The sequence below is a fragment of the Salminus brasiliensis genome, chromosome 15 (assembly GCF_030463535.1).
Source record: "Salminus brasiliensis chromosome 15, fSalBra1.hap2, whole genome shotgun sequence".
Taxonomy (NCBI): Eukaryota; Metazoa; Chordata; class Actinopteri; order Characiformes; family Bryconidae; genus Salminus; species Salminus brasiliensis.
Window position 1 is genome coordinate 21,720,930 of NC_132892.1, and position 20,433 is coordinate 21,741,362.

General features: G+C 40.9%; 1 protein-coding gene across 1 annotated transcript; it reads left to right on the forward strand.

Moving 5' to 3' along the window:
* Positions 1-3,217: 3,217 nt before the first annotated feature.
* On the forward strand, positions 3,218-5,598 carry cxcl18b (chemokine (C-X-C motif) ligand 18b). The gene is made up of 4 exons (XM_072657308.1): positions 3,218-3,385; positions 3,990-4,110; positions 4,486-4,587; positions 5,115-5,598. Exons 1-4 carry the CDS (start codon positions 3,319-3,321, stop codon positions 5,173-5,175), a joined length of 351 nt encoding a protein of 116 aa, XP_072513409.1. The 5' UTR covers positions 3,218-3,318; the 3' UTR covers positions 5,176-5,598.
* Positions 5,599-20,433: the final 14,835 nt, after the last annotated feature.

Below are 20,433 nucleotides of genomic sequence, written 5' to 3' on the forward strand. Positions count from 1 at the left end.
ACCAAAAGTAACTTAAACACGCTGCATTATACCCTGTAAATCTCAGTGCAAAAATGGACAAATTGGATTAAGTAAAGATACCTCATAACTTAGCACAATGCTTCTCGTCAATGAATCTTATACTTTTGGAAAGCCTGATAATTTTTAAATGTTGCCACATTTGTAAAGAACATGGATTTGTGGGATGACTAGCAGAGCTGAGTATGTGGGTTGCATCCATAAAAAATTGCCAAATCCTCTCTGCCAATGCTAAACAGCTTATTTTGCCGTTGCCTAGTTTGGTGTTTGGTGGACTGGATGACTGAGATTTAAAGAAACAAGGCATATTGGAAATATAACAATTTATTTATTAAACATTAAACAGAAGCCTCAGTAGCGTGTGGAAGAACCATCCAAAGCCACAACAGCCTGGCACCTCCTCCTAATGCTGGTCACAAACTGCTGTGGGATGGCATCCCATTCTTCAACCAGCATTTGTCGCAAGTCAGAGTCAGTTGATTCTTTTTCTGCCATTCTGTTGCAGATTTGCTGGTGTGATTGGGATCACTGTCCTGTGACATGACCCAATTTTGGCCAATCTATAGCTGTTGGATACATGGGTTCCCACTTGACTCTAGAATTCTTTAAACATAATAGTTTAGTGAGTTCTTGGAAGTCTCAATGAGTGCAAGGTGCCCATGTCCTGTGGCTTCAATACAAGCCCAAATCATCACCCTTCCACCACTGTGCTTGATAGTTAGTATGAGCTGACATGCTGTGTTTGGTTTTTGCCAAATGTGGTGCTGTGTAGTATTGGTAAACATCTCTTCTTTGGTCTCATCTATCCAAAGGACATTGTTCCAGAGGCCTTGCGGTTTGTTCAGATGCACCTTTGCAAACTTAAGCCATGATGCCATGTTGTTTTTTTGGAAAAACTGTCTCTTCTCCAAACAAGCCATACTGGTTCAGTCTTTTTCTAATTGTGTGAGTATAGTGTAAGCAGTGATCTTAAATAATTGGTTGGTTCAACAGTGTTTACAGATGAATGAAAAAAGAAAAAGCACAGTCGTTACACAGTCTTTACATGATTGCAGTAATACTCTCTTGTGTGCCAGAATGACTGATCACATGACCTAATTCATGCATGCATCTCTTCACAGCAATTTATGTGAACTTAGCCGTTAATCAATGCATTGCACAAACACATCACGTGCTTCAGTGAGAAAGCTTAATGACTCAAGTACTAATCAAGCTGAAGCTTCAGGTGCCTCTATATGACTGGCTGTCTGATTTGCTTTGAGATATGGATGTCAGTAAGAGTTTTTCGCAACTCTATTGTCACATGTCTGCATGAATAATGGATTGGGTTTATGTAACCGTCATGGACTTTTCACAGTGAACAGCTATGACGCTTGCAGCTGCTTGTTTTCAATGCCAAAGATAATTGCTGCACGGCATGTGAAAACTATTAAGTACACACTGAAACATACTGTGAATAACAGGGGAATTAGGGACAACAGGTAATCTGGGACAATTGTAGTGTGTATTATGTATTGTACAATTCCTTTCCTGGTCTGATGCGTGTCTTTCGCAAAAGTGGAGAGAAATGTCCAAACCCATGTTTAAGTAAACTGTTGTTACTTGGTGTAATAATGACTCAAGTAAAAGTAAAGTCTTTCCAAATAAACTCTTGGTTAAACGTACATATGTAGAAGGTCAAAGACTGCTAAATTAACTCATATAAAAGTACTCTATACCCATGCCATTGGGGTGAGGGGAGAAGGGGTGTTGCTTTGGTGCAATAATGACTCAAATATTATAACAATATCTTTTCAAATACATAATGTGAGAAAATAAGAGTAGAAGGTTAACTACTGGTGACATTTTTAATTGATAGATTAATCAGAAATGCACTCTTGGTGTCATAAAAATAAAACACATTTTTTATATTTGGGTTCTACTTAGTGAACAAAACAAATACATTTGTCTGTGTGAAAATCTTTCCACCGATTATTTTTTCAAACAAAGCACAAATGCACTTACTTACCTTACTATAAAATGCTAAACTAATATCTGATATTCTCTACAATAACGATTTCATATTTACATAGTTAATTTTCAAAGAATCCACAAGCATTACTTGGAATTACTACAAAATTTCCCAAATCCCAATGACTATTACATTGTAACACAGTACTGCTGTACACACTGTACATTGCTTTGTATAAGTATGATATGAACTAGTCAATTTCCTGTAAACTAAAGCTATTAAAACACCATTATTTACAGTGTAGGTTGTGATCTCAGTAAATAATATCTTTGGAAAATCCTGAGCAAAAAGGGTAGAAGAAGGTGTGAAGAAACTGACTCTAGTGGGCAACATGGAATTTAAAGACAAAACTTTCTGGTTCCCAGTTGAACTATACATACGGGCCCTATGTGGACATGTTAGTTGGTATTCTTTTTGCATTGCAAAGAATGTAATTTACCGAACACATTTGATAATAAAAGTGAGGGGTTTAAATGAAAGCAATATACAGACTTCTTTAGTGATTAGAAAACTGCATTACTGAAATTATACAGAACTGATGTGTGTGTGGATGCAGAACATTTAACTGGCATTAGTCATCTGGTTCTTCAGTTGAAGTTGGTTAAGTGAGCATTCTGTGAAGGAAGTTTGGAGGGGGTGGATGGGTCTGGAACACCAGACCCCACTTTTGGGCTTTTTTGGAGGTGTTGAAAGCTTAATTCAGGGAAACACTGACTAAGCGATGCACCAACCTGATAACTGATAACCATTGTGAAGAGTTTGCGAGGTATTGTGTGAGCTACAACATGGGTGCAAGGGGTGGGCTGGGCCCTATGTGTAACCCCAATTATTAGGTGCAGGATCACTTAAGAAACTACAAATCAATATATTCACCAAGACAATTGCCTGCTCTCTCTCTCTCTCTCTCTCTCTCTCTCTCTCTCTCTCTCTCTCTTTCAGCTCCCACACTTTCATTCTCTCTCTCTCTCTCTCTCTCTCTCTCTCTCTCTTCCAGCTCCCACACTTTCATTCTCTCTCTCTTTCTCCCCCACCTCATGCATTCCAAGGGGAATTCCACTGAATAGTACCAGTTGCCAGTAAGTGATGGGTGGGCGGCGGGGGGGTGGGGGGGTGGGATGGGGGCGGTGGAGTTGCGGAGAGAGAAACACCCACTTCGTTATATAAGCAAGGGCTGTCCTCTCCTCCTCATCTAACACTCTCACTTGCTGCTGAGGACTTGAGGAGAAAGTTAACATTTCTGTTTGTTCCTTTGCGCTCTTTTGGTTTTTTGCTCATTCCTTCTGTTCACCATGGCTTTTCCACTCAAAGCCCTCTCCTTGTTTCTGGTTGTTGTCGTTTGTATCCAGCTTAATACTGGTGAGTGTGCTTTTGATTCTTTTTTTGATCTTTACACTCCTGTAACAGGACCACTGCAGTGTGAGTGTATGAAAGTAGTGCATAGTCCATGGCAGTGTCTCTCAACTCTGGTCCTGGAGGCACTCTGTCCTGCACATTTTAGTGGACTCCCTGCATCTCTGAGAGGACGTGTTAATTAACTGATTAGTTGAATCAGGTGTGTTGGGAGAAGGGAAAGCTATAAATGTACTGGGGAGGGTGCCTCTAGGACCAGGGTCAAGAAACACTAAATTACAGCGTATGTACTGTCTGAAAATGCAAGCGTAAAAAGCAGGTTATTGAAGGGTTCTGTAGAAAAGTCAATGGTCATGTAGATGGGTCTTGTAAATGGTTTCCTAAATAGTACCAGAAAGGGTTCGAATATTGTTGGGAGGGTTTAAAGAACCCTTTTGGCTTTGGAGTGCAGGTGCTTTTTTTATCATGTGCAACTGAACTGGCTATTGTCTATCTGTTCTCCTAAACTAAATGAAAAAATTGTGAAGCAACATGATCCCAACAATTTGCTTGCTTAATCGGATGCTTCAGCATGCTTTAACATTTATTTCTGTCCATCTCTGATCCACAGCTTTGGCTATTCAACGCAGATGCCAATGCATGAGGTACTCTCTGAGGCCTTATCCCTGGAAGAACATTGAAGAGTTTTCTATCACTCAACCACATGGCCGCTGCAAAACCACCGAGGTTGTGTAAGTGTCCCAGCCCCCCAAAATTTACCTTGCCATCAATGCTGCTTATAGTTGGAGAAAAAATTGGGTTTTATGAGCCCTTAAGATTGCAGTCCTGTATGCTGAAAATAAGATAACATAATCCTTTATTAGACCCACAACAGGGAAATTCAGGAAACAGTTGTCGAATTGTCTTTTGTTTATTGTCTATTTACAAGGTGTGTTATCATTATTAAGAACAAATTGCTGTAGTAGTAGCAAAGAACCCTCTCAGTATTAGTTGTGCGAACTACATACAATCATGTTTGCACTGCATCACTACTGTATATTTGAGGTGTCAAATGTTGTGTAATCACTACATACTTACCTATTGCAGTTTTTCTCCTTGTTTTTCAGACTCAAGCTGAAAACTATCAATCCAACAACGGGAGAGAATGACCAGCGCTGCCTAGGCCTAGAGTTAAACCAGACCAAGACCCTTCAGGAGTGCTGGAGCAGGTATGAACACAATAGCACACACATTGGTGCTTACTCGTGTTTCAATTGAAATCTTAGTCAGGAGATGGTGGTGAGTAGGTTTGTAGCACAGCCCGTATGACTTTCAGTAATCTCAGAGCTAATCATGAATCATAGTTATTGTTGGGTCTTTGAAGACCAGATTGAGAAGATACTGGCTTCCCACGTGAAGGGGAGTTCCACTGATTTTTTTTTATTTTTATGTGAGCATTAATAAATTGTTCAGATTTAGGTAATTGAAAGTAGTTTGTTTAAAAGTAAAAGTAATGCAATTAAAAGTAATTTGATGTGAAATGCTCAGTTTTAAAGAGGCTAATTTAATAAGAAATATATACATATGTGAAACGTTTTGTGTCTCTGAAAGCTACATCACAGGACAACATGGCAAATTAACCTCATATCCTGCCATAGTTTTGGACAGTCTGACGAAGTTCATATATAACTCTACACTAGATATTGATATATGCTAGATATGTAATGTTAAAAACACGTCTTTTTTATTCTAACAGGATAAACAAAGACGAAAGCAAACCAATGCTCAAGTACTCCGAATGTGGACAGAGAAAGTGAAAGCACATGCTCTGCAGGCCGAAGCAGAAAGGATGGATATTGGGGCCAGTGGGAAAACTTCAGTGGAAATTCCTGCAGTCACATGACTAAACGGAATCCAACAGGACTGCAGGAATACTGTTTGGGACTTTGTCCCCCGTTATGCCACTGGAAAAACCCAGAAAGTTAGATAAGCCCTGGGAGCTGTGTATACAAAAAACTGTCACTAGTGAATGGTTTCCAGCAAGAATGCTTTGCCCCCTGGAGGACTGTAAGAATGACTATTGCAGTATTACACATGCGCAGCTGTACATTGCACAAGCATACGGTTGCTATTCCTTTTATTTTACAGCTAATATTTAACACATTTTATTTTGGCATATTTATTTGCTTAATAATAGAATGTTTATGTTAATGTGAATAAATGTATATATTTTGTACAAACACTGTCTTACTATGTCTTCCTTACTTAAAATTGGACAAGCTATTAATTGGATTATTCCTTTTTGATTCATTATAATGAAACCCTTTCATTGTCACTAAACGTGCATCCTGGGATTGTACAGTGACTAAAAGTGGGTTTGTTGCCCCAAGGCAACATTGAAAGAGCGTTATGAAATTGGCAAAGAAAAGCAAAGCTGGACTAAAATCAAGAAAATCAAGTAAACAACCAAATGAGAAAACTACACAGGTTTAAATGATATTAGAGAAAGGGGAAGAGAGACTGTGCTGACGGAGACAGGGCAAAAAAACAGGAGAAATCAAACTAAACAAGCTTTAAAGTCCTCCAGATTAATTCAAGCTGGTGCCTTGTGTCCTGCGTTGACCCAGACGGTTATTGGTTCAAGGGGAATGAGCCCCATCTACTGGCTACTTTTGAACATTTAAAAACTCCAGTCGGTGTAGTATACAAACTATACAATGCTTACGCTATGAGGCACAATGGGCTGAGCATACCTGAGGTGTATGACAGGTAGTAGTTCTAATGAAGCAACGAAGTTAACAATGTACGACATGCCATGCTTAAATACAGCTTCTGAAAATATGAGTTGTTTTGAAATAATTGTATTTAGACTAGTAAGCAAACACAGCAAGAGGTTATTTCAAATAACTCAATGAATCCCCTAAAACGCTTGTGGCCCATTAGTGGGCCGAAAGTGTTTTTACAAACTTCTATTATCTAGGATAAGCCCCACCAGGTTGTAGATAAGTCCCTGTAGTTACTGAATAATACACCTTAGTGTGCAACAAGCCTGGGAGTGTTAATGGGTTAAAGAACTGAATGCAGCTAATCTTTACTCACTTTTGTCATGTTGAATTTACATCTTGTGCAATTACTACTTTCCAAGCTAAAGCCACCATGCATGCACACCAATTCATAACAATCAAGTTCACCAACAGAAACTCAAATTTGTCTTGGTGTCTTGCATGCTGGTTTGGAGAAGAGGGTTTAATAGAGTTGGATTTCCCAATTTTATTAACCAAGAATTGCAAATCTTACACAGTACATGTTAAACTACCAGCTGATTACACTTATTTATTGTCACAATTATATTCTAGATAAAGAACAGGGCAATCCAGTCACAGGATAAGGTAAAAGATGTCTGACTAAAAAGTCAAAACATATAGCAAACCCGGCCTCCCCGCAATAAAGTGTTTGAACCTACCATCACTGTGCCATTTTTCTACAGTTTATCCACTGCAAGTATTTAATTGAAAACTTGGTCATAAAAAAGACAGAGTAAAATATTCAAATTGCCTGTATTATTCTAAAATTATGTTTAATTAAACATCCAGTAAAATATGGGACATATGATAAAACATGGTTTAAAAATACTGATCAGACCTCTCTGGATAGCTTGAGTAATTTAGCTTTGGCTAGTTCGTTTTTGCATGGTATATTTCTCACAGATTCTGTTACCAAGAGACCATATTGATTCAACTCAATATTTAAGTTTTTAGAAATAACACCTGACAGAATCTTAGGTTTTGAGTCTGAAATGTGTTGGATTTGTGTCTGATCACAGATCTCTGGTGTGAACGTGACCTGTGTGTGAGCGAGCTTCGCTCATTTTTCAGCAAAATAATACTCTTTTTTGGTGTGGTAGAAAATCAGCATTTAAAAGGCCCATATCTGTCAAAACCAAAGGTTCCTCATTTTAATGAATATGTAGTGTATATTTCAGAAGTGGTCTGTAAACATCATCATTTGAAAACTTAAGCTTCCACAATGAAATACTGAAGCTGCTACAAATGAAACTGTATATAGAATTTATGATCACTTCAGCAGGAAACAGTAAGTGTGTGCAAACCTTACCACGAACCTCAAAGCAGGATTAATTGCAACAGAGATGAGTGAGTTGTAACCCGACTATCTATCAACCTGCAAATGCCCAGAGGTGCCCCCTCTGGCCAACTTAATGTAGATAAAGTGCATTCATTAGACATACAGTGTATTATTACCCATAGAACACCAAATATCAGCAAGGAAGCATTAAAGTATACAGTATCCTATTAGTTTAGTATTTACTTTATCAAAAATTAATAAAACATTAAAAAATGTACTTTTTAAAATTTACATAGGGGGGGTAGGGCCTCCCCCCGTTGCTAACGTGAGTGGAAACAAGGCTATGCTGAGATGTGCAGTGTCAAACGGGAATGTCAGTCGGTTGCAAAAAATCATATACAGTTTGACCGGCTGCTCAAACCCGTTTGTTGCAGAGTCATGAAAGACAGAATGGCTTAAGGTCAAATATGGACTGTGTCTTGGATGCAGAGATGAAGTTGACTGCAGTGACAGTATGTGTGTGTATGTGTGTGTGTGTGTGTGTGTGTGTGTGTGTGTGTGCGTGTGTGTGTGTGTTCATCCCCATGTTCTCAAGGGAAATCAAAGCCTTTCTCTGGGTTTAACTAAGAGGGAGTGTGGGGCAGAATAGATCCTCAATAAATTTCCACACTCTGTCAGTCTGGAGGGCTGGCTGGCGCTTTGTCTTTTTTATGCTTTCTCTCTCTCTCTCTCTCTCTCTCTCTCTCTCTCTCTCTCACTCTCTCTCTCTGTCTGTCTCCTCTGATTCATCTTCCCCCCTCGGACACACTGCAACATCAAGTGAGCACGGCCTCAGACTTGAAATAATAATTGCTTGTGTTCAGCTGCACTCTCTCCAGTCCTCAGGAGGAGATAGCGCATATATCACACTGGGCTAATGCAGTTTGTTGTTTCGATTACCAAAAATGAATAGGAATTAAATTACTCCACTCTCACTCTCTGTCTCTCACTCCCTCTCTCTCTCTCTCTCTCTCTCTCTCTCTCTCTCTCTCTCTCTCGTATCATTGCCTGTCAGCAAAAAGAAACTTTCCAGTCCTGCACTGTAAAACAAAACCATCTCAGTCAATCACAACAATTAAAGGCTGTCAGGAAAGCCGCTGTATTTTCACACACACACATTACAGCAATCCTTTTACAGTAAAACACGCCCATCAATATTTACAGCCAATTACTAAACCTTAATGCACCCTTGTAAATTTCAAGCACTTTCAGCTACATCTGTCTGTCTAACTGTACAGTATATACACAGCCTAGCCATTTTATTAGAAACACTAACACTATATTTGTGTAGTCATTGTCCAAATGTTTGTGGACAGCCCTTCTAATGAATGCATTCATGGGCTCAGAGTGGCTTTGTCCATACTTTGGTATAGTTACAGTCCACCTTAATCTTACATGGGTCCCATCTAGACCTGATGTGCAGTGTACAGTCCAGCTCGGCCCATGCTTAACTAAACATTTCTACTAATATATAGAGTCATACCCAAGAGTTCATCTTTACATATTTATATATTCAGAAGGTAATCATAGATCTAATCTCCATTCCTCTTGATAAAACTTCTAACAGCAGGCTTCATTTACCATTTATCGCCCTAGGAAATTTCCTAAATTTGTTTTTGAGAAAAGTCCTAACAAAAAGTCTAGATCAGCATGTGTTTTTAAACCGCAGAATTATCACAGATCTGCTCTCATAATGCTAGATCCCAATAACGAGATGTCTTTTTAGTTCAATCTGAGTATGTCTGTGTAATATTAGGCTCACTTTTATTTCTTCATTGGTCTTTTTATTACTGTGTATCCATTAGTTTGTCACCATTTCATGCTTTTTCTGCTGTTATTAGTTTTACTCTCCGGCATCAACCAGAGGAGAATGATTATATGTAAATCAAACTTAATCAAAATACAAAACCTCTGATTTGCCTCAAAATTGCTGGCATTGAAAATAGATTAAAACTTCATACCAATGATTAAACAGAATACTATTGGGTGGCTTTTATTAATAAGACAATGTCAGCAGTGTCCAATTAACATGTTTTTCTGAATGGTTCCAGTCTGTTTCTGACTTGACTAGCAGATGGGCATTGCACAAGTTCTTATCACCTTGTTGTTCAGCTCCATAGCCTTGTTCTTGTGCATCAGAAAATCTTTAAGTGTCTTAAAGACTCTGAAAGAGAAGAAATAAGTAGTCAGGAAAAAATCTTCTAGCTTGTCTACAACTTTACGCTATGTAGAACAGGCGTGTATTGGTCATACTGAGGAGAGTTTACAAGCACATCCCTCAGATAGGTTGTTGTCTCGTGGTTCATTCTCTTTTGACCCCAGGACCCCTCTGGGCCACGTCATCTTACAGCAATTGTCAACAGAAAACACCCTGAGTCCTGTAACAGCACAAAACAGCCAATGTCTTGTGTAACTGCTACACAGCTGAAGACAAGTGCATATTAAATATCATATATTCTAATTTCCAACTTTTTAGTTTCCACAGCCTAAAGGTTAGAGAAGTGGGTTTATGATTGGATGATTGCAGGTTCAATCTTCTGGACCTTGGGAGTAAAGGAACATGGCTTTCTTTTCTTGCTCAACATTGATGGCTGAGGTGCCCTTGCCCCTAACCGCCAATTTAAGTGCTAAGGTGGCTGTCCACTGCTTCAAATGTGTGTGCTTACTGCCCCTATTCACTAGTGTAAATGTGTGTGTTCCCTCTCATACACTATTTTCTAGTGTATGTATGCACACTACCACTCTACCATTCTTTTGGACTGCTGTACAATGACTCTAAAGGATAACCTTAATCTTAGTCACTTAATTGAATATGTAGGAATATGCAAGACCAATGGTCTGGAACATTAGCAGCATGTCATAGACATCATTCTGACTAGTAGATAATGCTATAGTGTTAGAAACAAAGTTCAAGGCTACAACAGGTTACCACTGGCCTAGTTCTGGAGTTGCAGCAAGACTTTTGCTGTTTCAGATACCCCAGCTTTTCTTTTGTTTTACCCCTTCAGAAACAGATTCTCTGTCAAATCTGACATTGCTACGAAATAGTAAAACATTTCCAGCTTAAAATTAGCAATCTTTTTAAATTTGTATTATTAAGCCACGCTCCCAGCAATCCAAATAGCTCATGCAGTTTGTTTACCTCCCTTTATTTTAGCTAGCCTAAGATATGGAATGTCACCCATCTCTGAGAATGTTAGCCTGGCCACAAAAGGCCCCATATCAGCAATATCTTCTAGAGTCACTTTTACTCACATATGGTCGTGGTTCAATATTATCAGTATATACATGGTCAGGACCACCACAAACCAGGCACTATTTGGGTATTTGGTCATTCTCAGCACTGCAGTTACACTGACTATGGTGGTGGTGTGTTGGTGTGTGTTGTGCTGGTACGAATGGATCAGACCCCCTTTAGCATCACTGCTGGACTGAGAATAGTCCACCAACCAAAAATATCCACAACACAAACTGTGCAGCAACAGATCAGCCTCTGTCTCTGACTTTACATCTACAATGAATGGGACCAAATAGGTAGGAGTGTCTAAAAGAGTGGACAGTGACTGATCCACATGAATCAGCCCAAAACACACTAATTGCTGTGCTCAGAATGACCCACCACCAAAATAATACCTGCTCTGTGGTGGTCCTGTTGGGTCCTGACCGGGAAATAACAGGGTAAAAGGAGGCTAACAAAGTATCTGGCTATATATCTGCTTACACCGCCAGATTCTTTACACCTGTTTTGTTTGTATTAACTGCTACTGCGCTGCGGTAGTGGCATGCCGCTCACACAAAGATGAAGACCTGCTGAGCGCAGCTCTAAAGCTGCTCCTGACAGTTTGTGTTCAAAGTCTTGCCTTTAACAGTTAAGAGACAGATGCAAAAAAACGTATCTGACACTGTAAGATTAGCATTTAATGTAGCTTATTTCAAAAGCAGAACTTTTAGCGTCTGTAGTCTCTCACTGATCGAACCATTTTAAATGGTGTGCAATTATTTAATCAGATCAGTTTCATGTTTATTTAAATACATTTTGTTAGTTTGTAAAACAAAACACTTACAGCTAGCTAACTACAGGAACAACTGCATTAATAGTAGCCAGCATTAGACTTTAATGCTAGTCTGATCACGGTTTTGTCATGTATAGTTTAATGTATTCTGTCTCTGTTTATTATTCAATATATTCTGCTTCCTGACAAATTAAATTATGAACAATGTAACAACAGCAATCTGAAGATATAGCATGAATAACATTAGCTCTGACAGTGCTAGCTCATTTTCTTTAATCATCTAAAACTGCAACATGTAGAAAGTGGCATTCAAAAGGCACCAATTTAGCCACTATATTATTTATTAGAAGCACATTTTACTTTGTTGTTTCCTGCCTTGCTGTTAGTAGAGCACTGAAAAAGGGTTCTTTGACTTGTAACAAATGGAAAAACTTGGTGCTATATACTATACTATATACTTTCCATTTTGTTCTAGTCTGTCCACTAGGTGTGTCAGATGAGGGTTTTAGCTAAACTCAACCGGACCAGGACTAGGCGCCCCTGGAGCCAAAAGGGTCTGACGAATTGTGCAAGACAACAGATTGAATACAGTCTATAACTGTTTACCTATAGAGAGTAAATCTACAGAAGCTGTAGCTGGTCAAATCGGAATGTGCATACAAATGAAATGGTGTTTCGGAAAAAGTGGACGGTGCAGCTCAAATCTTAAGTCTTACTGTCAGGTCTGTGGAGATTTGTTGAAATCCATTTCAAGCATGCCACACCAAAATAGCCTTCATTCCTTAGCCATTAACTGATCAGAAATCGTATCTTTCTGAATTACAGACAGCCGCCCATGCCATTATTCTCTGCACGGAAAGCAATATGCAGTAAAGTACTGTGAGAGCAAGCCATTATACGTTAGCTTCTGGGCAGATACTGACATCAAGTATTCTAAAGCATTCTTTAACATAAAACAGGAACAAAGAATAGGGCATATAAGACATTTTTACACACTACAAAACATCTGAAGACCTCCCACACAGAAATCCTCACAATCTTAAAAATAAAGATGTTACAAAGGATTATTTTTGGTTTCATAAAGAACCATTTTTGTTCTACGAGATGTGTGTAAGTAATTTTTAACTTGGTAAAGAAACTTAACATTGACCCAACACTATGGTGTTGAACAGTGTCTATGTGTTGGTATTGAATATCGACTCTGTTTTTATTATTATATTTATATTATAATACACTTATTTTACATTTATTATATATAATTTATATTACATATATTTTTAATTTTTACCCAATTTCCTACCCAATTTCCCGATCCCTGTTCATGTGAACTGAACTCCCCCTCCTGGTAGCAATTCCCCTCAACAGTAGGAGTGTAAGGACTAGCACATGTCCTCCGGCACATGTGAAGCCAGCCACCGCCTTCAAACTGCCGCTGATGCAGTATCACTTGGCAGCCAGGGTGATACTGCCAGCTTCGATACAACAGCTAACACATGCCTGTGCATACCAACATCACACTAGGAGTGATGTGGGGAGAAAGTGCCATCATCCACCCCTGAGAGACCAAGGAAAGTTGTGCTGTCTCTGACTCTGTCTGCTGATGGCAAGCAGTGTTTCTTGGATAATAGTGGCAGTACCTTACTCTAGTGAACCACAGCCCCCAACTTTGCCTTCTTTAACCCTTTAAGATTCTTCACACATACATGTCTTTTTGCAATTAAGATTCTTAATGAAACCACAAATGGCTCTTCTATAGGAATGTATAGCCTTGCTCAAATAACCTTTTGTAGAACCCTTATTTTGAAGTGAGGTGTTCATAATAACTACTAATGATGCTTTATACATGTTCACAGAGCTGCTTACAAATGTTATTCATTTTAAAACATTCCTATGCAACACAAAAAGAGAGAGCGTTTGATTATTTTTCTGACATTTTACTGCCAAGCTAATACGTGTCATCATGCTTTGAATTTTACATACAGCATTTAAAAGGAACTCCCCCCACACCACCCCCAGTCTCTCACAAACACACTGTGCAGTCACAGTGAAAAGAGAATCAAAGTTGTCTGAGAATTGCTGTCCCCTTCAGTGTTGTCCAACGAAACCTACGCACGTTCGCTGACGTGCCGAAAACTTTTCCCAGCATTTGCAATCCAATCTTTTATTTATACTTGGTGGAGCCCGGCCCAACTGCTTGTTGATGCTGCTGTCATACAATAGAAAGGAATCGTAAATGGGCCCAACACGTCCGTCGGTATGCAATATTCATGCGCCATGGTGCAACGCCGCTTTCATGCGTTCCACGCGCCGCCGAGAAATAATACGGGACTTCAATTAAAACGAATGATACCCCAGTGAAAAAAACAACTGTCACCGTGCACTACCACAGAACCCCGCAACAACATCAATGAGGGACGCCTTTTGTCGAGGCTCAACAAATAGCCCGTTATGTCGCCTCACTCTGTTTTATCTTCCGCTGAAGCATTCCACCCATCCGTTTGGCTTTACAGGGAGCTTTTTTGATGTCCCATCTTGTCAATCAAACCGCCTTGGCACGATAAATAAAGAATGACAAAGCTCTCCAGCTGCACCACATCTGTTCGGCAGGCCCTCAGTGCAAGCGGATAGGGAAGGGAGGACTTGTCATTTCCAGAACAAAGGAAAAGAGGAAAGCAGAGACACGGTGAGAGAGAGAGAGAGAGAGAGAGAGAGAGAGAGAGAGAGAAAAAAGAAAGAGATGAGGAAGTTAGTGGTGTGTGCTTCCTCTTTGCTCCCATGTCAGATATTCACAGGTGACATATTGCTTTCTGAACACACAGCACTTGGTCATTGTAGATTATCACATTCCGCCCCTTTAAGGATCCAGCTTCACTGAATACAGAAGGGACTGAGCCCAGTCCTGATGAACCTCCCAGAACCTCCCGAAGATGCTGATCGCCCGGCTGATGACTACAGTGTGTTGCCGTAACATTGCATCATGATTCCGACCCTGAACGGGATTCCCTCTTTAGAGCATTGCGGATGGGTAATGCAGGGCCGCTCCAGCAGGGGCCAACTTGTAGGAACATGAAAGATACAAACTGGGGATTTGTCTGGGTTTCTAGTCACTGATTTTTCGGTTCTTTCTTCTAGTTGCGCGGCACGCCTCTCTGAGTCTTCAGATGGAGCGCCCTGGAGGCTTACATATGCACATACATACACACTCACACACAGGCAGACTGAAAGCTTTAGCTGCACTTAGATTTAGACGCGCTACTCTCTAGGAGGATTATGCAAGGCCGAGTACTGGAGCAGCAAAATTTAAAACAACTCTCGACTGTCCTCAGTTCTCAGTTCTCAGTCTGACACTGAAACTAAGAGAAGAGCATTAGAACAGAAAAGATCTTTTTGCCAAACTTGATCCAAATGCCACTGCCATGGCACTGCACCACATCACAAAACAGACCTCTGGAATGAGGTGAGTATCCGCTATGCCTGTGCCATTCCATAAAGTGGCCTCACTACCTCTACAGCCGAAAGACATCCTTGCAATTACCTGTATTTGCCCAAAGGGGGCAGCAAAGCCACCCAAAAACCGCCTGTGCTCCCGCATCAGCATGCTGCTGAAATCCCTCCTTGCGTCCTCCAAGCCCTGGTGCGGCCACTGTAAGGGATCTGCTGCTCTACAGTGCTGAATCCATTAACCTTTTTGCCTGGCTCCCACGGAAAAACACAGGCGGAGGCACCAGCGGCCAAGCCCTGCAACCCCACGAGCGCCTCCGCAAAGGGAGGTCAGGAGACGGCAGCCGAAGGGCCAGCCCCCCCATTTGTCCCGATCAAAGAGGTGTCACCCCAAATCAGCGGCTTAGTTATTCACAAATGCACTCGCCTCTCGTGGCCGCCACCATTGCGCGGGGCAGAGCCTCGCCTTGACATGCGGATGCCAGACAGGCGACAAATTGCACAAAATCTCGTGCACAAGGCGACAATTATGTGGCGCCGCAGCCTCTGATGGGTTTCTGTCACTTGGAAGTGAGCCTTCAGGGACGGTTTGTGTCAAGGTGGTGGCTGTGATGCGTCATCATAAAGTTCAACTTCGAGAAAGGATTCCTTGGGCCGGGGGTGGTGACAACAGCTGAAGTTTCCGTGCAGCTGTTCGCAGCGCTTCAAAAGTTAATAGCCGTCACATTACCTTAAAGCAGTGAACTTTGAAAAGTTCTGTGAGGAGTCATCCGAACAGGCCTAAAGTCTTCTTGACATGACGAGGGGTGGGATGACTACAGGAAATATAGGGCCACAGACATACGTCATTTCACAAGCATCACCCTGTACGCCCTGACACATTTCTTTGAAATCTCAAATGAATTCTAGCGCGGAAGGAGCGCCTACTGATGTCTGGCACCTTTTTGTCAGACAAACACATGCTCGAAACAGGCAGAGAACATTTTGAATGTTGTTGTTTTTAACATGCAGCCTTCAGAGAGGACGTTGTTGTCTTGTGTGAGCAAGAACACCACCATTCCAGCTCATAAAGATGCACCCTGAAGCCTCAAAGCCTCACGCAGGAAAAGAAAGTAGTCAGACACCCTTGTGCCATGAATAGAAACCCAAAGAAACCCAGATGAATGAACTACAAGAGAAGAAGAGGAACACCACACTGCTCTACATTCGAGAAAAGAATCTAGGTGAGGTTCAAAAACTCAGCAAATTGACCCTGAGGTTTTTAAGCCGCGATACACGAGAGATCGATGGCTTCAAAATCTACGGGAAGGCAGAAAAATTAAAAGCGAAAAAGGATTTCTGAGGAGGGATGGAAATGCTTCTCAGCCAGAGGAAGATACAATATGACGACAGGGAATTGGGGAAAAGCAAGATGACAAGAAAGCTTGATCTATGCTAGGTAGTAATGCAGTCAGACTCAAGAACTCTGAGGACTCCATAGGAAAAAAGGGGAAGTTTTAATGAGAGAAGATGTGACGGACAGGAGATCAAGGTAAGACTAGGGCAGAGAAGATGAAGATGTATACCTACACGACCCTGAGGGTTGGATTAGAGATTTATGACTGGTGACGGAGAAGTGGAAGTCAGATTTTATTAGACACCCTAAAGGGTCTAACTAAAAATGGGTTTTCGAGGACAGGTACCTCTAATCTCCCCCGATGAAATCAAGCAAAACTTGGGTTTGGAGAAAGTTGCATAATAAAAGGTTAAAAGGATTTTCTTCAGCTATAACAATTATTCAATTTTCAAGTCCAAGTGGCTCAAATAAAAACAGCTGCATGGTGCTTTGGTGGGAATTTCACCACTTTGTTTCTCATAAAATTTCTGTACATCTCAGAAACACACCTACTGTGCTTCCCCTGGCACAGGCTACCCCTGAAATCTGGTTGGCCACCCTGGGAGCCACTTCTAACTTTCTTTTACATAACTGTTAGATTAGAAGGCTTCTGCCTACTCATCTTGGAGAAAGCCATTTGGAACATGGTTTTACTTGCAGTCAGAGACCAGCAAAGGGGCACAAACCTGAACATAATCATAAGTTCCATTATGTCCTCAGTGAATCTGAATCACCAGCAAGGTTTCTTTTATGTGCATTCATATCCTAGAAACCCAATATCAGTGCTGCCAACTTTTACAGTTTACTTAGGGTGAGATTCAAATGGGCTAAGCAGGGAAATGGGTTATGATAGTATCTATTCATCATACACTGGCTGACTGGGGGTGTGGGGTGTGTGTGGAGGGGGGGGGGGTCAGAACATGAACCTTCTTCAGAAGACTGATGAGGCCGGTCCAGACTGTGTTTAATCAGTGAAATCTGGAGTGGCAGCTGTAGGAAACTTTATAGACAGTTGAATTCATCCAGAGGGTTTTTGGAAGGGATAGAGAGGATGTTAAAAATGTGTGAGAAATGGCAAGAGTGTAATATTAGACTCAAGTAAGTCTCATGATCAGTGCAGTCCCGCAATATGAATGTAGCTAAGTAAATGAGAGCAAGTATTGTCTGATTTCTCTCATTATTATTGCCTGCCCTATTAAAACACATCTTTAATAGGCCACAATGCCATGACAAGGTAAAAGGCATGGTAATCTTTAGTGACACAGCAGCGCAAAATAAATGACACAACAGATCAGGCCTACAATCACTGAGAAACTCTGCTAATGATTACATTCCCCCACCTCCTCATGTAAAACTAATCCTGTCCAAATATGGCATAAGTAATACTCTCCAGTGTTTTCACAATGACATGTTTTGTTCATATAGGCCTAATAAAATAGAATATGTGTAATAGTCCTCTTCTTTTAAGTTTATGGACCACCTTAAGTTGCCTTGGCCACCCATTGTCGACCCCATTTACACAGTCCTGCAATCGCCACTGCCTTTTCATCCTGTTCTTACCAGTAAAACTGTTTTTGTATTCTGGCAATGAGCACTTCAACTCTGGGTTAGGATAAACTGTGTTCAGTGATGTCGCTCGCAGCAAGATCAGACCTCAAAACTAACCAAAGACTTGCCGTGACAACACGGCCCGGCTGTAAGAGCTTCATCTGAAATGCTTTTAGCACTTCGCTTCTTTGGAAAGAAAGCAGCAAGGTCAAAAATGGTAAATCTCAAGGTGAAGCACATGGTTTTAAATACTCTATGACCCTTGACAAAGCCAAAAAAGGTTAGCACTTCGTTGACTGCTCCCCTCAAGCTCATTTTCATGTCTGAGAGAGCTGGACTTGACTCAACTGAGTTATGCAAGCAGTGTGAGGAGGGAGGGAGAGAGGGGGGCAGGAACAGATCTGAGCTACGACAGCCTCCATGCTAACATGACTCACTCTACATCAGCTGGCTCTGTTAGCCTAAGGTGGCTGAAACAAAGGAAACACAGTAGGTTAGAAAGAGGTGACTATCAAGTGAGGTTTATTGTTGGGTCGTGACAGCAATAGAAAGAGGACAAAGTCTTTGATGCAGGGTTGGTAGCTTGCTAAGTGTTAGGTTTAGCATTGCATACATCTGTGCCCCTCTGATATTCATGAATCTATGGATGTCTACAATGCATTTGAAATAACTTGATTTTAGGCTTTTTTTGGCCTAAAAAATCAGTTTGAACTTGCTGATACTTAGCTTAGACACAGCCACACTGATGCACACCCAAGCACCTACAGAGGCATTGGTAATACCGCTGCCATGCTGTCTTCGGAGTTTGATTAAAGCAATTTCCCCTCGTTGTGCTTCACAGCCATGCGAGCATGACAGTGACATCTGTGCTAATTGCTCTGTCTTATGGGCTGATCGCCGTGTGCCAGACACACATCATCTCAATATCGATCTGCCTTCAAATGAGACACCGGCTGTGGGCTATAATGCGAGTGTCTATAGACAGTGGGAAAAATGAGTCATCTGCTGAAGGACCAGGTCAGGCACATTTCGTTCAATACTGTGGTCATCTAAACCGGCTAACAGGAGAATGTTGAATCCACAAACATGAAGCACCACCCACACAAACACACATTCATATCACAAACCTAAACCAGAAGTATGGTGGCAGCATTGGCGCTGTGTTGCATTTCTGTCCTTTAAAACTCTATACAGCTAGCTTTCTATTCCATGCAGTGGGCTGTAATGAGGCCACAGTTCCCAGGTCTCACAGTTCAATTCAAAGAGCTCCATTAATTATCTTGCAGTCTTATGATCTAATTATCTTATAATCTTTAAATATGTTTGTTAAAAAGAAAACACTTCATTAAGCAACACCCACAGTGCTGATACAGCTCCTATATTATTTAACATGTTTTACATTCAGTTGCAGACATGGTCAAATATATAATCACAGGGCTAATAAGTTTGGCATGTCAGCAAGTGGGCAGTGAAAAAGGAGACACGTTCAAGGGTATCTAAAGGCTTCATCCTCTAGAAAAAATGTGCTTCATTTTAACATGAAAATGACCCCTTTTGGTGCACTCTAGGAGTAAAATACAGTGAAAGCACGTATATTAACCTATTGCTAACCTAAATCTGTGTGTTTGCAATTAGCCTGACATCTCTTTTTGAGATCTCTCTTCAGCAATTATTATAAATGAAGACAATTCTAAAAAATTGGTCCATTTCTGCTCCATCTGCAGAAAGGCTTATATTGGCTCCATACTATGTGTTATGCTTAGACCCCAAATATTTTTCCAATTTGTGTAATTTGTAGATTGTCAGTGGTGGTTTTGATCGTTTACAGAGGTCAGTGTATTCTATTTCGGGTTTCACTCAAAAAATGAAGTGGTAGGGTTGTGGTAGGTCCAGAGCCTACCTGGAAACACTGGGCATGAGGCAGGACTACCTTAGATAGGGCACCAGTCCATTGCAGTTTATCCCACTCAAGCGTACCTAAAAGCAATTTAGCACAGGGCCCCTAGCAACTCAGTGGCTTTGCCATCAGAGGCGTGCCTTATCCGGGGGTGAAGATGGCGCTCCACTCTCTCACCTCATCACTCTTTAAGCGATGTTGGCTGACACAGGAGGCATTATGAGGCAGCGGTATTCATCCAGAGGTAGTGGATGGCTTCACATGTATGGGGAGGAAAATGGGGAGTAAAAGGGGGAAAAATCATTGTGTAGATCCAAAGAGGCAATTTAGCATAACCAATTTCCCTACCGTGTGGTTTTTAGAAGGTGGGAGGAAACTGCAGAGCCCAAGTGGACACAGGAAGAACACATGTGCAGTCGACACACTACCTGCTGCATCACCATTATATGCTGCATGGCATATGCATCATTCAAAATGCAAATTTCCATATCAATTAGTAATGAGCATGGAGGTGATGAGCCTTTGGAGCAACCTCTGGATATGCTTGTATCATTATGTCATGCAGTGCCTCTAGGACTTTTACATTTGCATCTATGATTGGTATGTTATTTTGAGAGAGATTGCAGTGTTAATGTTTTGAAATGGCATGGACATAAAAAAGGTGCCAAGCAATGGAAAA

Coding starts and splice junctions, on each gene's coding strand:
- cxcl18b (XM_072657308.1), top strand. CDS start 3,319: ATGGCTTTTCCACTCAAAGCCCTCTCCTTGTTTCTGGTTGTTGTCGTT. Junction 3,386..3,989: donor TTGTATCCAGCTTAATACTG/GTGAGTGTGCTT, acceptor TCTGATCCACAG/CTTTGGCTATTCAACGCAGA. Junction 4,111..4,485: donor TGCAAAACCACCGAGGTTGT/GTAAGTGTCCCA, acceptor CTTGTTTTTCAG/ACTCAAGCTGAAAACTATCA.